The following is a 16,234-nucleotide window of genomic DNA, read 5'->3' as shown; positions in this document are numbered from 1 at the left end:
TAGATTAGAATTAGAGAAGAATTTCATTGTTGCAAGATTGTGATCAACATTCAATTTCAAGTTCAAGGTTTAATTTCAAGCTAAGTCTTCCTTTTAATTTCTTGTCATTACTTTTGCATTTTGCTATTTCAATTCCAAGTATGATTAGGTAGATCTTTGTGGATTTGGATTGAGCAATTTTGTATGGATGTTCTTGAGCTTTAATTTGATCAATTAGGTTTTGCAATTGCTTGATTGATGAGTTGATTGTGGATTGGGATGGATGTCTTGACTCTATGCCAATTAGGATCCGATTGTACTAGAGGAGTAAGATAGGAATACTCACCTACGAGAGTAGGGAGTAGACCTAGCCCTCACCATCCACATTTCCCTTTCACCTTTGAGAAAAGGGAGAGTGGAAGATAAGAGGCACATAACGTGTTTGTCAAAATGCCTCTTCTAGCCTAGTGATCACAAGGATGACATTACGGTCTAAGAAGTGAGTCCATTGACCACGAGAGTGGCGGTGGTGTTGGTGACCTTGTCTCATTTTCATAATCTAAGTGTTGCTAGCCTAATATCTTAGGAAATCAAGGATACCTATATGAGTTGCAAGATCTAAATCCTCATTTCCAATTGATTGTTTCCATTGTTTGTTCCTTATTTTCGTTATGTTTCATGCACCTTTCTTACTATGCTTGGGTTAGCTTTCAAAAACTAAGCACTCTTGTGCTTAATCCCCTTGCCGCTCAAATTCCCTCCTTGCCGTCCTTTGAGAACGATACTCGGGAACTTCTTCCCGTTTTAACATCTATTTCTTTCCATCCACCGCGAAAACTACATTCATCAACAATTATAAAGTTTTGTTTACATGTATATAAATTGTTAACTGTGGATACATAATTTTTATATTAGAATTCACTGCACCATGTAATATAAATCATGGTCCATGGTATAAGTGTATAACAATTGATTAAACAGGCATGTAATAGATAGATGAGAAGCAAGTCCTTGTCCCGCAGGCTGTTGTGCCCACAAGCCAACTATACGTAGCAAGCATGCATCTCAACAACCTTCAATATATATCTCATCCCTTGAGATGTTATACTACATGTATAATACATGCGACCCCTACATATGTCCTAATAACTTAACCTCCCATCACCCCATGTGACGAGTACAATGCCCTATCCATCGCTCTATCAAGTGACTTTCGAATATAATATGTGGGGTCAAAATACATGTGTTATAATATTTTGTTCGGTATAATATTTAGAGAAAATCTAGAATACTAGTCAATATTAAGACTTGATATTATATAATTTTTAATTTTTTTTTGTCTTGAATAGACAATAAATTTTGACGTGACACATCGATTATAAAAATAATCGATGATAATAACTTATTTAAGTTTGAATTCATAACAAGTTAACTTGTTAAGACACTATATCAACATGTTAAAATAAAAAATTTAAGTTAATCAATGATGGGCATATACAAAGCGTATAGTATATGCATAGTGCACATCACGTATTCGAGTTGAGTCGACTTTTTTCGAAAGTTGCTTGACGTCATAGCTCGGGGTGTTAACCTCCCTAAGTCGTCACCGGCTTGACTTACTTCATACAAAAATTTTGTACATTCAGTTAACATATTTCGTACTTACCGTTAACAGTTTCTATATATATAAATAAATGACTTAATAATATGATAGTTACAGGTACAAAAATTGTATATAAAATTGGAAGATTATTTTTGGACTAAGATCTACAATGCAAGATAGATTCTGGTATAATTTGACTTTAACGTGTAACCCAAAGGTCTTTTAGCCACTTATGGGCCATGTCTATAATAATTGATCTTAGGCGGTCCAAAGCCCAATTAACCTTAAGCCCATGTTGGGATAAATGGGCCATGTGAAAAGAAGGTAAGCTTTCTAGCCCAATTAAAGCACCTTCGTGGGCCTAAGCACAGTATCTTCTTCTATAAAAGATTCTCGCGCCTTCAATGGCTCTGAAGTTCCCGGCATTTTCACGTTCACATTTCACATTTTCTTGACAGTTGTAACGGTTTTTAGCACAGCTGTATCATGGTGCGAGAAAAGCGGAAAAGCGTTCCAAAACCTAGAAATGTGGCACCGGAATCGGCCGGCGACGGCGACGCTCTCACTGCGGTGGAAGAGGAGGCAGTGTTACCTGAGCTCGCTGAGACCACGACAAGTGAGCCATCTACGCGCCGCCGTGGTCGTGGTCTTGGTCGCGGTCGCGGTCGCGATGGCCGCACAAAGAAAGTAGATGCTGAGGAGGAACTCGTCGATGTAAATGTTACCTTTGCTGTAGGGGAGGCGGCTCCATGGATGCATGCCGTGGTTAAGGTTTATTGCGTTCACACGGAGCCGAATTTCTCGTTGCCTTGGCAGAGAAAGAGGCAGTACCGCACGAGTAGCAGCGGTTTCATTATTGGTGGAAAGAGAGTGCTCACAACTGCACATTCCGTGGAGCATCACACTCAGGTCAAGCTCAAGCAACGCGGCTCAGATACCAAGTTCTTGGCCACTGTGCTAGCTATTGGGATAGAATGCGATATAGGTAGTTCTTTGTTTATCATGCTTCAATTCATTTCTATTATCCTCCAATTCATTTGCTATTGCTTTATTGGAGTTGTTTAGTTAAACAGAGTACTTATCTTTTGGCATTCATGCAAAGCATAATGTTTATCATGCTTCAATTCATTTCTATTATCCTCCAATTCATTTGCTATTGCGTTATTGGAGTTGTTTAGTTAAACAGAGTACTTATCTTTTGGCATTCATGCTAAGCATAATGTTTATCATGCTTCAATTCATTTCTATTATCCTAAGCATAATGTTTATCATGCTTCAATTCATTTCTATTATCCTCCAATTCATGTTTATCATGCTTCAATTCATTTCTATTATCCTCCAATTCATTTGCTATTGCGTTATTGGAGTTGTTTAGTTAAACAGAGTACTTATCTTTTGGCCTTCATGCTAAGCATAATGTTGAACTTGTTCTTGCATATTCTCTTTATTTTTGTGTTACTTTCCCCCAGTTAAGACTAGTAAAGTAATGAGTATGTAGTTTTAGATTCAATTGGCCATTAATGAGAACTGTGTTTCCTGTTTATATTCAATCAGTGAGTGGAGATGTAAATATGTAATGTGTTTATTGTTTGTAATGAAACAGCTTTGTTAACTGTAAATGATGATGAGTTCTGGGAAGAAATAGCCATAGCAGATCTTGGAGAATTGCCTGCACTGCAAGATGCTGTTACTGTCGTGGGCTATCCAATTGGAGGAGACACTATATCTGTGACTAGTGGTGTTGTCTCACGCATGGAGATACTTTCTTATGCTCATGGATCAACTGAACTTCTTGGGCTTCAGGTTATTTTCAATCTTTTTCGACTTTCCACTGTTTGAAATGTTATTGTGCTCCATTTTAGTGTTTAACTTGGCAAGATTATTTTACAGATAGATGCTGCTATTAATTCTGGATATTCTGGTGCACCTGCCTTTAATAAAATTGGGAAATGTGTTGGCATTGCATTTCAATCCCTTAAACATGAAGATGTAGAGAACATTGGTTATCTGATACCAACACCTGTGATTAAGCATTTTCTTGAAGATTATAAGAAGAATGGAGCATATACAGGTAGATGGTCTTAAATGCGGAACCTGTGATTTTGCATTTTATCTTGCACTGGAGTTTTTGGTTGGGCAAAGGCTGGAAGCAATTGCATCATGTCCTTATATTTTCTAGTTGTATTCAACTTTCCAGGGTTTCCAGCCCTTGGTATTGAGTGGCAGAAAATGGAGAACCCTGATCACCGGATGTCTGTTGGCATGAAATCTAATCAGAAGGGTATCCGTATTCGAAGAGTTGAGCCTACAGCTTCAGAATATAATCTTTTAAAGCCATCTGATGTTATACTTAGCTTTGACGGGGTTGATATTTCCAATGATGGAACAGGTCAGCGTCATACATTCATAATTACAGTATTCAATTCATTCTTTTTTCTTTTTTTTTTTTTTTCTTTTCTTTTTCTTCAGTCCTTCATTTTTGCCTATGATAAAAGTTTCAGGGGACACATTGGGAAAGTGAAAATTTAGATATTGTATATCATTGTGAGGCTTTTACTTTTACCAAGTGAAACCATGATCTATGGCCATCACTGCCATCCTCAATTGGAACTAGAGATCAGTTTTCAAATAAGCTTTATTCGAATTTTCATGATATTCTTTTTTGCTTTCCAGTTCCATTCATGGATGGAGAGCGCATTGGGTTTAGTTATCTCATTTCTCAAAAGTTTACGGGAGATGATGCTACAGTCAAAGTTCTCCGTGACTCCAAGACACTCGAGTTCAACATAAAGCTTGACACACTTAAAAAATTAATCCCAGCACACACTAAGGGAAAACCTCCTTCCTATTACATTGTTGGTGGATTTGTTTTCTCTGCCGTCTCTGTTCCATATTTGTGCTCAGAGGTGTGTAATTACTGGACTACTCAATTGGTGTATATGTGGCATTGAAGATTTATGTGTTCATATGCCGTAATGCTTGCTTGCACTTTCAGTATGGGAAAGATTGCGAGTCTGACAGTCCAGTTAAATTGTTGGACAAACTTCTGTATGCAATGGCACAATCAGTTGATGAGCAGCTTGTCGTTGTCTCTCAGGTTTTTAATTATCAGTCTCACTGGATCTGATATTTCATTACCGCATTTTATTTAGAACTTAGAAGTATGATTTATTTAAGTTTCTTTATGAAATTTCTTATAGGTGCTTGTGGATGACATCAATACCGGATATGAAGACATTGTAAATACCCAGGTGAGAGTAACATCAGTAGAATTATCTGATGAAATCAGAATAAACCAGTTTAGAGCTTGATTTATTTCTCTGGAGCTACAGAGACGCATTAGTATTTTAAAACTTGAAGATTGTGCATATAGGTTATTGCATTCAATGGCAAGCCAGTTGAAAATCTGAAGAACTTGGCTAACATGGTGGAGACTTGTGAAGAAAAGTACTTGAAGTTTGAATTAGATTACGATCTGGTGTTCTCTCTGCCTGCTCCATTTTCTTTTCTTTCATCTCCTCACTTGTTCGTTGTCTCTCATCTTATGATTAGTATTATTTATTTTTTGTTGTAGGTTGTAGTCCTGCAGACAAAAACTGCAAAAGCAGCCACATCAGACATTCTTGCAACGCATCGTATACCTGCAGCCATGTCTGATGATCTTAAGGCATGAAAAGGAAGTGTGAGATGGCTGAAGCAGAAGACAGACTTTTCAAGTGTATGCTAGAATGTAGTAATATGTCCTTTCCATTTAGGTATACATACAAACAGGAAACATTGGTAGCACATTCCTCCTACCGGCAGCCTATTTTGTATCTTACATAACTACTACTGAACTGTACATAGCTTAGCTTCTAAGGAGGCAAGTTTCCAGCTTAGGATCTTCTATTCATATGCTGCACAGATATTTTACATACAACAATTTTTGCCAAATCACATTTGATGATTTGATCTGTCTGATGGCCTACCTGTTTGACACGTCTTGGTGTTTATAACTTTGTAACAAGGGTAACTTTTCAGCAGTAGGAGACTCCAAATCATCACTCTCTTTGTAGTAGTCATTCTGTTCTTGAGCTTTACCCCACAGTACAGTGTAGAATCCCATGGCTATGATTGTTGCTCCAATAATGCTAAGGAAAAGGAGAAAACTGAATTAGTCGGGGTGTGAATTGTGAATAGAGTACTAGAGAAGTGAATAATATACCTTCCCAAATAGAGAGTATCACCCAAGAGTATCACTCCCATGGCCACTGCTATGGCAATTGACAGTGGCTTGAACATTGCTACATACACTGGGCCTTTCACTCTCAATGCCCATGTGTGGATGGTATTGTTCACAAAAGACCCAAAGATCCCCTATTGCAAAATCCGGTCTTAGAAGCTATCAAGGGAACTAGGATTTATAAACCAACCATTTGTTTTTTAATCACTTACTGAACATAGGATTGAGACTAGTGAGATATCGAGCCTAATCCGCCATTGATTAAGGTCTGGTACCATGAAAACACCCACGATTGCAGCAAGGATGCTAACGGTTAGGTTGTAGAAGAAGACCACAGTCATTTCTGCTGGGTATACCTTCATGATTTGTGTCTGTTCATAAGATGAATTGAAGCGACCACTAATTACTTAGGCATGCAGTATATTTATATCACACTAGTAAGGTAAGGGTGTGGCAACTGGGAATATCCATCCTTACCTGGACTATATACCACATTGGGACCAAAAGATACTCAGTTGTAAGAAAAAGGCCACCTAACATCCAGTTTGGTTGTGTGGAGGTGAGAAGTTGGATTGCGTTTGATGGTGAAGTAGTAGTGAATGCTATTGTGGGGCCTTGGTACAAAGTTACTACGAATGCTCCTGTTACTGACACTATAGTTCCCACAACCTTTGCCCTGCTAGTTGCACTCCTAAACACTACTGTTTCCATCCTACAAAGTACAACAAATTACTCTAACCCTACAAATTAAAAGCCTTTAATAAATATATTAAGTTAAATTAAATAGGAAATTTTCTAGTATAACATATATATAATTGGTCATTAATACTGAGTAGTAGACTTATATGTGACATGAAATTGATGTTTTTTTATATTAAAAAAAGGTTGTGTTAGTAGAAAATGCGGAAAATTGAGGTGATTTTGACTGGGAACATGAAGACAAGTAGAGGGGGCACAAAAGGACAGTAGAAAGAAATAGGAACCTGAAAATGAGTGCGAGAATGAAAGTAAAAGCCGGGACAAGGTTGCTGATGGCAGAAGCAAGAGTCGGAGAGCTGTAGTTGATTCCTGTGTACCCCATTATCTGCGACGTGCATCTGCCCAGTATTATCCGAAACAGCACCCCGCCCCAAAATTAATATATTTTACCAAAATAATAATAATAGTAGAATTGAATTATTGCTTCATCCAGATGCAAACGCAGCTAGGTTTGTGTTCATACCCGATTACGCCGAGAAGGAAAATCCGGAGCATGATGGAGGCGTTAAGTGGAGGAAGCACTGTTGATCTGTATCCATATATGGAGGGAGATCGAGCTGATTAAATGAGTAGCTAATAATATGTGTGAGAGTGAGGAATTGAAGTGCGTTAAATTAGGTAGGTACCTGTTGGAGAAGAAGGGAGCGGGGAGGAGACAGACGGCGGCGACGGCATAAGCGTAGACGATGAAGACGTGGTTATTCATGCCGTGATTAGTTGCGGCTTTGAACAACGTGTTTAGCCCTACATTTATGCATTCCATCGCCACCAAAGCCACGAACGGCAACACCTCCTTGTACAACGTCGTCGAGTACCGCCCTTCTCCTCCTCCGACGACGACCGCCGCTTTCGCCGCCATCTCACTTACTTCTGGCGCTTGCCTTTCTTCTTCAATTCAACGTTAGCTAGCTTCTTCACTTCTCACTTCTCACGTCAATAGGAATTATATGAATTAGGAATTAGGAAAGGATGCCTCTTTTTAAAAGAAAACCACCTATCAAGCTTTCTTATGTTGCGTGCCAATGCCAATTTAGTTTTTTTTTTTTTTTTTTTGAGAAAATGCCAATTTAGTTTTTTATTATGTATAGGCTATATCAGTGTGTTCCGTCCACACTCCAACTATAGTAACTGATGTGACACCTACTTTATTGCTACAGATATTATTTATTTCTCATTCGTTTCATTTTACTTGTCCCATTTTGTTTGTCTGATTCGATTAACGAGGATTGACTGAAGTTATTTTTAATTCAATTTTTTTATAATATTAAATTTAGTATTAGTATATAAAATTTATATATTTAAAAACTACATTAAAAGTACTATTAAACACAAAAAATCAAATTTAAAAATAATTAAAAATTACTAAAGAAAATAAGCAAGGAAGAAAGAGTTGGTTTGACCAATGAATAGTAAACAGGACAGGTAAAATGTGACAGATGAAGTATTTTTTTTATCAAACAAACTTGTTTACTTCTTTGCTTATTTTTTAAAAATTATTTTAAAATTTAATTTTTTGTTTAATAAAAAGAAAGAAACAATAGCTAATCGGCCGACTATGTGACATAGTCAGTGTCTAGTTGGCATCTAAGAGGCCTAGGTAGCTGCTTAGCTGACTAGCCGTCTAGACCACCGATTATGGTGATACGTTAGGCGGCTGGCCAAAGCTGATTAATTGATGCCTATGCAGAATTTTTGCAAAACTTATAGAGAGGAAGGGAGATGGGAATGCGACTATTGAATGTGTATTATGAGTTAATGGGTGACGTATTTGTATTTGTGCTAAATTATTGGACCCAAGGTGGCGTGTGTCATGCCCCATCTACTGCATGGAAATTGGATATAATTATTACTAAAGTCATAAGAAAAATGCATCTTCATGTCCCCACTTCCCACAAATAAATAAATGGAAAGCTGATCCCCACCCAACTTGCTTAGCCGGCCTTCTCCAACCACAAAACCTCTCCCTTTTATCACCATTCCTTGTCATTCTCCTCCTCCTATAGTGCAACACTTTTTATGCATGATATTGCATGCTCAACACACTCAATTTGTTAGTGAAATTATGACAAGCAAGAACAAAAGTACTTTGTGCCTTTTTTTAGATTAAAATATAATAAAATCAGTCACCTATACTTGTCAAATAAGACCTTAGTGTATTACTAACGGCAATATTAGCTTACTCTTGTACTTAAGAGATTAATTTCGACATTCTTGTGTATGTTATGGACTGAAATTGTAACTAAATTTTTATACTCGTATTAGATATTATACCATTTAACGCAACTTCATCTGATTTAGTTGCATTGAGGTTAACAATTCATTAGCAATATGAAAAGTTTGTCCTTTACAAGTTGTCATGTGCAGTGATTGAGTGGGTAGGCAGTCATATTCTAACATTAAACAATGTAATGTCAAACATCATCATGCGATACTGATTAGGATTTAGGAGTGTTACAGCTGGCAGTGGAGTAAGATTGCAGGCTTGTTAGACTGATACTGAATAAATCAATAATCCATTCCACTATTAATGGAGATTACCCATTACAAATTTTACTTGTATTGTTGAGGATACTGAAACCATGCTTTAAGCTTAAGCTTTTAATGAGTTTCTAATTACCTGTTCTGCAAAACATAAGCATACAATATCTAGCTTCAGATAGTATCCTGCATTACTGCAACAGAGGGGCTCTGTTGCTCGACGATTTGGCTCCACATTCACTGTCATCAAGCTTGAGCGTAGCGTTCTCTTTGGATTGCCCCCACAGCACGGTGTAAAATCCAGCAGAGCTTATGATAGCTCCGATCACGCTGAAAAACAGTACATGGGAAGTTGGAAACCATCTTAATTAAGGATGGGGAAGATCAAGATCATTTTTTTTTTAGTACTATTGACTCTGTTACAATATAGTATCTGTTCGTACATACTTTCTCAACTTACTGAAGCACATAGAGCCAATGCCCTCACAGTGGGGTTTGAAACTAAGGCCTCTCAGGTGAGAAGCCACAGCTATGCTGCTCGACCACAAGGCCTTTGGCAATGGGGAAGATCATAGTTCAGTTAATAATGTTCTTATGTTGTTTTCAGCTAGGATTTTTGTGATTCTCCTTAGCTTCTCCCAACTGTTGCAATATTGTTTTTTGTATATACCTGCCCAAATGAAGCGAAGCCCCGAGGAACATGATCTCCATGATTGCTGCAATGATCACTCCCACAGGCTTGAACATGGCTACATAAAGCGGACCCTTCTTGTCCAAACACCAAGTCAAGACATTGGTACGAAACACTGTCCCGCAAACAGCCTACAATGGAGATACATAATCAGTCTTTATCATCGAAAGAATTAAAAAAAAAAAAAAGTCGCCTACTCACTGAAAAGGAATACTTTGTAACTAAAATTCCTTACTGAGAAGACAATGGCTATAATTGCAATGCTAGGAAGCGGCAACCAGTCATCTACGCTTCTTTCTGCTATTGCAGAGTAAATTATACATTGTATGGTTCCAAAGCAACAAAAGAAGAACACTATTGTGGGTTGCTCAGGGTACTCCTTCAAAGTAGCAGTCTGCACACAAAAAGTTAAATAACTTCAAGCTACAGTTCCAAAATGATGAAACCTATTTGGTTATAAATATCACAAACAAAAAGTTGAGTAGAATTGTAAAGCCTGTAAAATGAAACCAAGGTCTTATATTCTACTAATTACCCAGTGGCTACAAAATCAAAACACTTTTTGGTTATGGGCATAAAATCAAAATCAAAACACTTTTTTGGACAAATGTGATGTATGGCTATGATGCCCCACATTACCTGAAGAATATTCCACCCAGAAGACATAAGGCAAGTGAGAGTAATGAGGGAACCACCAAGTACCCAGTTTGAGTTTTGTGATAAGAGAGATTGCTGAGTTGACTCAAGATTTGGCTGAGTTGATTCAGAATCTGTAGATCCAAAAAGGGTAGGCCCTTGATACAAAGTCATGACCATAGCACCTGTAATTGCCACTACAGTGCCCAAAGATTTTGCCTGACTAGTAATCTCTCTCAAATTTAACCTCTCCATCCTACAATAAATTGCAACATCCAAGAGAAAAAAAAAAAAAAAAAACCCTTCCAATTAAACAAGATTGTTGAAACCCCAGTATGAACAAGAGTATCATTTGAGTTTCTCCTAAGCCCTACCTGAAAATGACTGCTAGAATAAAGGTGAAACCGGGCATCAAATTTCCAATGCCTGCCGCCAGAGTTGGGGAACTGTAGTTGATCCCAATATAAGCAAGGATCTGCAGCAAACAAATCCTGCAGTAAATTTATTTCATTCACTTAGTAAGTAGCATTAAGCTTAACTTCACTCTATAAATTTACAATTCCAAATAAATTAAATATCATCTTTAATACTGTAATTAATACCCGAGCAAGCCGAGGATGAAGCATCTATGGAGAATAGAGAAGCTAATAGGAAGAGCGTGAGTTCTGAAACAGTAAACGCTAAGACTTTAGTCAATCACAGAGAGAGAGAGAGAGAGAGATAGGGAGAGAGAGAGAGAGAGAGAGAGAGAGAGAGAGAGGTTTCTGACCTGCTTCTACGGTAGAAGAGGAAGTATGGAAGGAGGAGGAGAGTGCCGAGGGAGTTGTAGTAAACGACGTACACAGTGGAGTTCAAGCCCGCATTCATGGCGGCTTTTCCGAGAATCACAATTGACATCTCGCAGGTCTCCACTATCAACATAGTCGCAAAGGGGAGCACTTCGTTCCTCAAAAACTGGGTCGCCATGGCCGGAGATGTAAGGTCCACCTATGTCACTGCATTTACAATCTCAAACAATTACAGCATAATATATATCGCAAGATAAATTAATGGTAGTAGTTAAGAGGTCAATCTATTACATACGGAGTATAATTTTGTTTGGAAAATGATAAATGATAAACGGACACTTATGGAATAAAATTTTATGGGGATCTGTCTTTGATTTTATTGGAAAAATAATAAAAGCAGGGGCCACAATTTATTGAGTGAATCAAAATAAGAGTATGTGGATTATTACTCATTTAATTTAATGTTTACTATAAGATATTATAAAAAAAATATCTTATACTATAAAAATAATATCTCATCTATAGGATACTATAAAATTAATATCCCATCCCGACTCACTGTCACCAAAGTTCTATTACATGTACTTCATTTTTCTATTTTTTCATTTTTACTTTCTGAGGTAACAATGAAGGATTAGTTGTCTTCGTCCTTAGTTATCCCCGTCCGGTGGATTCTCATATTTTGTAAGAGAGAATAAAAATTAAGAGTAGAATTTAAAAGTATAATACTGACCTCAACCCAGAAATTCTACACAATTGCTAAATGACTTGGCACGCCACATAGATTTCTTCTATTTTTTTATTTGCCTACTAGCAAGTTTGCTAAACACTTAAAAGGCTGCAATAATGGCAACCTTTGTACTCTATCTGCAGCTTTTGTTGCCAAAGGCAGCAAAAGTTGCCATAAATTATTTTTTTTTACTTTTTAATTTCTTTTTTATTATTATATGTATAATATAAAATGAAAGTGGACTCCATTTTTAAAAGTAAGAGAAACTTGTGAAATATAAAACAAATAATAAAAAATTTATAAATTTGATAATGTGAAAGTGAGATTCATTTTAAAAAATGTGAGAAACTTGCTGGGTTAATGACAACTAAGTAATATTTTCACCATACATGTGTGTGTGACAATCAGATAACAGTTAAAGTCAGAGTTGAACACTTGAACCATGTGTTATATGATTGTTGATAACGGTTAAAATGATGCGTATTTTCTCTTTTTCAGGTCAAATCATACACCTTAAACTGATGCAACAAGACAGTGACAGTTGTACCTGGTACCAAGTTGTTAGCTGTCCCACTTCAATGACTATGTTATATGTTTCCACCGAATAAGGTAAATCTGACGGCTGGAAATAGCAGAACTGTATTTTTCTCCAACCGTAAAGTGTATGGATTCAATTAATAATATGTTATGAATGCACCGTGAAAGAAAAGAGCAATGGAGGAGCGCAAACAGTGTAACGCAAGTACTCGTACGTAAAACAAGATCTATAAATAAAGTTTACAACAAAAAGAAAAATGGAATTAAAACAAATACAGAGTAACAAAAAGAAAGAGGAGAGATGCTACTTTCTATTTGTAAAAAATTTCCATCATTACTAAATCATCAGATAAGATGTAAGATAAAAATGATTTGAATACAAAATTGGATTAAGATAGTTTCCTGGGCTGAGCATCACAAGACAAGGGCGGGAAACAGTAAGGTGCAAGGAAAGGATATAAATACCAAAGCTTGCGGCCCTGGGAGTATATTTGGTCCACTCCTATCTTGCACCATAAACAACCAGCAAACACATCAAAATTCAATACTCCAAATACAGGATTCAGGGGAAAGGAAACTTAAACCTTCCTTCTTTTTTTTCTTAAGTTCGGCATTGCACGAAGAGATTTTACAGAACCAGTTATTAAATCATCCTCCAAAATGTTTTCCTGAGGAATTGCCACCTTGGGTTTGGGGCTATCTTCATTAAGATATGGCTCAGTTTCAGAAGCAGGCATAGTCTCCTCTTTATTCAATTGGTTGGAATCCAATTGATCTAGATCAGTTTCTAGATCTTCTTCTTGAATAGAAGATTGGTGTGAAAAATCAGAGTTTTCCTCTGGTATTGTACCAGGAGCTAAATCTCCCAATTCTGTGTTTGTGTCATCTTCCTCCAAACAAAATCCACCTCCACACATAAGGTAGTCTTTGGATAATTGATCCCCAGAAAGAGGATTAACTGATTCCATTTCTGTCCCATCCATGCCGAAACCACCACCTGGTTCAAGGGAGGCCATTAAGAATTCTTCACCAGAGTCACCTTTGAACACATCCTCATTTATTTTGCCCAAGTCACCAGGGGAACCTTGAGCATAGCTAGGATCTTGAACCAACTCTCTCTTCATTGGCTCTTCACTAAAAGAATGTTCAACTTTGTTATGGTCATCATCTTCTAGATCAGTGTAACTCACTACTTTACGTGGCTGCTCTGACTGCAAGATTCAAGACAAGTCATTTGAAATTTATAAATTGTAAAAATAGGAGAAAATCCATCATAACATTGAAACAAGTAGATATATATATATATATGACAATACCAAAGAGCTCATAGAGAATGAGTATATGAAAGTAATGGGCAAGTATAGAACTTACCCTTCGTACTTGTGACACTTCAAGCTTCTCAGTTTCTGTTTCTTGCTCTTCATCACTGTTAGTTTTATCTGTGGAGGAGCTGGTTTCATTAGATCTGGAACAAGAATTCTTCCTCTTCCTTTCCTTACCAACGGATACTGTTCGCTCTTGTCCTTTCGGTCTTCGCCTAGCATTTGATTCTTTACTTCCTTTCAGCCTTTTAGCTGCCCCTCCACTCTGTAAGCGCTCTCCCTTACTTTTTCTGGACTGCTTTCCAGATGATTTTTTTGCAGTCTTAATCTCATCACCACCAGCAGGCTGTACTCCTACTGAGTCAGTCTCTAAGTTAGTCCCCTTCTCATCATTAGGGTTCACTTTTTGTTTCATTCTCCTTGCATGCATATCTTCTGCAGCATCATCCATCAATTCCAATGAGCAGTTGCCTGTCATACCTTTCAGTGCTTTTTTTATCCTCTTACTACGAATTTTTGCAAATCTTTCATTGAAAGCGTAGAATGCTTCCAAGCGAAGTTGCGTCTAAAGAATTTGAAATAGATAAAATGTTAGCATTGTTTCTTTTTCCTCGGTCCAAAATAATGCATATAACAGCATACAAAAAGAGACAGTTAAGAATCCAACTTAAAGATTGTGTTAAGTTTTATTATTTTAATAATTTTTTTCTTTGTAATCAATGTGTAAAAAGTTAATTACCATCAAGTGGGCATGCTGATCATGTCTACTGGAAAACAATTATAACAAGTTCTTTAGTAAAGTAGCATCAAGTAAAGTCCCTATGTATTAGGAAAGGAGAGCAATTTTATTCAACAATGTGCTTCATGGGAATAGCATAATAGGGTGAAATTGATTAACCTCGTGTTTATTGTACTCCTTCAGTACAGGTGTTAGCAACTCATCCGTCTTCTGGACAGTCCATCCAAACTTCTCCCAACATAACCTACAGCATATTCTCAGTTCTTTCAGAGCAAGAAAATAAAAACTACATAATCAGTGGAAGAGTCATAAATCAAAGGAAGGAAAGAACAAAATTTAATAAGGAAAGTGGGTCACCAAGTTTAAAATTGGGCACACATTTGGTTTCTTTGACGGTGGGTATTGGTTTTTTGAGTTTTGGGGCATTTGGTGTTGTGAGCTTTGCAAGATTTTTTGATTTTGGGTTTTGAAGTTTGTAAATTGTAATGGATCTTTCTTGTAAGTTCATTTCTAGGTACTTATGTTCCACCTTGTTTGGTGCTTTTTAATTATAAATCACTTAACCATCAAATAAAAAACAAGGAATTAAGGGCCATAGGCCATAGCCCATTAGTTTAAGTTTGTTATGTGGACATCTAGTTGGCACTTAACATATAAATGCTCTTCAATTAGCTATGTGCTATTCTGGAAAATGGCAGATGTTCATTGCAGTCAAGGCATCTAAAAATGAAACTGAGTTCTCTGAATATTTACACAAAATAAGAAAGAATTAGATATATCCCTACATAGAGCTTAAAAGCAATATAACCATATAGAACTCACTTGCGAAGTACAGAAACATCTGGCTTCCCCCATGAGAAAGGTTCTGTTGACTTGTCAACTTGTGGAGTATCATAAGCTGAAACTACAGCATCACTTGGAAAAGAAGAAGGAATGTGCCAGTTTTTACTAACATTTCTCTGTGAAAAAAAAGTTTCAAAAAAGTTAACAAGGTCATAAGGTATCATCTTTATTTTTCCCAAATATATCAATAATAAAATAAAGCACAAGGGCAGTGTAGTTTTACATGTTTATCCATGAATATCTGCTTGATCTTTTGACCTTCATCCACAGACTGAAGAATACAGCCATCATTCCCATGATGTGCATGTGATCTGCCATCAATCTTCCCTAAAATGGTTGGATCAGGTGATTCAACCCACTCCCTAAACTTATGAAGACCATCTTCCTCAGGAAATGCATTTAAAACTTCGATAGCATTAACAATACCAATCCCACTACACCATCAAAGAGAGAAAAAGGTTAAAACTTTGCAGGCCTCATGAAATCTCTGTTAATATACAAGAAAATAATAATAATAATAATAATAATAATAATAATAATAATAATAATAATAATAATAATAAGACGCATGATTTAATAAAGAATATGCCAATGAATTTTGGTAGTAAAAGAGAGAGACATAGAAATATGGTGGACGGGTGTAATGAAGAAACCAGAGAAAGGCATTACCTCACCCCTTCAGTATAGTCACTCCCAAGCAGCATTGCCATACGGATTAATTTCTCTCGGTCTAATCCAAGCTCATTTTCAACATCCTGGCAAACAGCACAAGTTGTAGCAACCTCAAATCAGCAAAATAGAAAGATAAGCTAAAATTACTTCTCAATAAAATTTTGAGTAGATTAAGCATTATATTACACAGCACACAAAGTGGACAAAAAAAAAAAAAAAAAAAAAAAAAAAAAAA

General features: G+C 36.8%; 4 protein-coding genes across 6 annotated transcripts in view; 1 reads left to right on the top strand and 3 right to left on the bottom strand.

Annotated features, from left to right (window-relative positions):
- The first annotated feature begins 2,068 nt into the window (after positions 1-2,068).
- LOC116011991 (protease Do-like 9) lies at positions 2,069-5,255 on the top strand. The gene is made up of 9 exons (XM_031251444.1): positions 2,069-2,567; positions 3,186-3,385; positions 3,473-3,653; positions 3,780-3,971; positions 4,256-4,488; positions 4,578-4,679; positions 4,783-4,833; positions 4,956-5,060; positions 5,157-5,255. Exons 1-9 carry the CDS (start codon positions 2,069-2,071, stop codon positions 5,253-5,255), a joined length of 1,662 nt encoding a protein of 553 aa, XP_031107304.1.
- Positions 5,256-5,303: 48 nt separating this feature from the next.
- Positions 5,304-7,530, bottom strand: LOC116011694 (WAT1-related protein At3g28050-like). The gene is made up of 7 exons (XM_031251096.1): positions 7,190-7,530; positions 7,027-7,092; positions 6,788-6,901; positions 6,282-6,516; positions 6,017-6,175; positions 5,787-5,938; positions 5,304-5,712 (listed from the first exon to the last, which is right to left on the bottom strand). The coding sequence occupies exons 1-7, from the start codon at positions 7,420-7,422 to the stop codon at positions 5,547-5,549; spliced, it is 1,125 nt and encodes a 374-aa protein (XP_031106956.1). The 5' UTR covers positions 7,423-7,530; the 3' UTR covers positions 5,304-5,546.
- A 1,497-nt stretch (positions 7,531-9,027) lies between these two features.
- LOC116013859 (WAT1-related protein At3g28050-like) lies at positions 9,028-11,517 on the bottom strand. The gene is made up of 8 exons (XM_031253813.1): positions 11,452-11,517; positions 11,138-11,363; positions 10,971-11,033; positions 10,743-10,859; positions 10,372-10,624; positions 9,968-10,126; positions 9,712-9,863; positions 9,028-9,371 (listed from the first exon to the last, which is right to left on the bottom strand). Exons 2-8 carry the CDS (start codon positions 11,332-11,334, stop codon positions 9,233-9,235), a joined length of 1,080 nt encoding a protein of 359 aa, XP_031109673.1. The 5' UTR covers positions 11,335-11,363; positions 11,452-11,517; the 3' UTR covers positions 9,028-9,232.
- Positions 11,518-12,696: 1,179 nt separating this feature from the next.
- Positions 12,697-16,234, bottom strand: part of LOC116012520 (DNA repair protein UVH3) — a 10,868-nt gene continuing 7,330 nt past the window's right edge. For all 3 annotated transcript variants that reach the window (XM_031252076.1, XM_031252077.1, XM_031252078.1), the window contains 6 exons: positions 15,997-16,082; positions 15,551-15,761; positions 15,307-15,443; positions 14,644-14,728; positions 13,795-14,310; positions 12,697-13,634 (listed from right to left, as the gene is read on the bottom strand). In XM_031252076.1, coding sequence (XP_031107936.1) covers positions 13,002-13,634; positions 13,795-14,310; positions 14,644-14,728; positions 15,307-15,443; positions 15,551-15,761; positions 15,997-16,082 — 1,668 coding nt within the window. In that variant the 3' untranslated portion in view covers positions 12,697-13,001. The remainder of the gene's footprint in view (positions 13,635-13,794; positions 14,311-14,643; positions 14,729-15,306; positions 15,444-15,550; positions 15,762-15,996; positions 16,083-16,234) is intronic.

Source organism: Ipomoea triloba, chromosome 3 (genome assembly GCF_003576645.1).
Source record: "Ipomoea triloba cultivar NCNSP0323 chromosome 3, ASM357664v1".
Classification (NCBI taxonomy): domain Eukaryota; kingdom Viridiplantae; phylum Streptophyta; class Magnoliopsida; order Solanales; family Convolvulaceae; genus Ipomoea; species Ipomoea triloba.
Note: the sequence above shows the minus strand (reverse complement) of the source record. Positions and strands in the feature narration are given on the sequence as shown.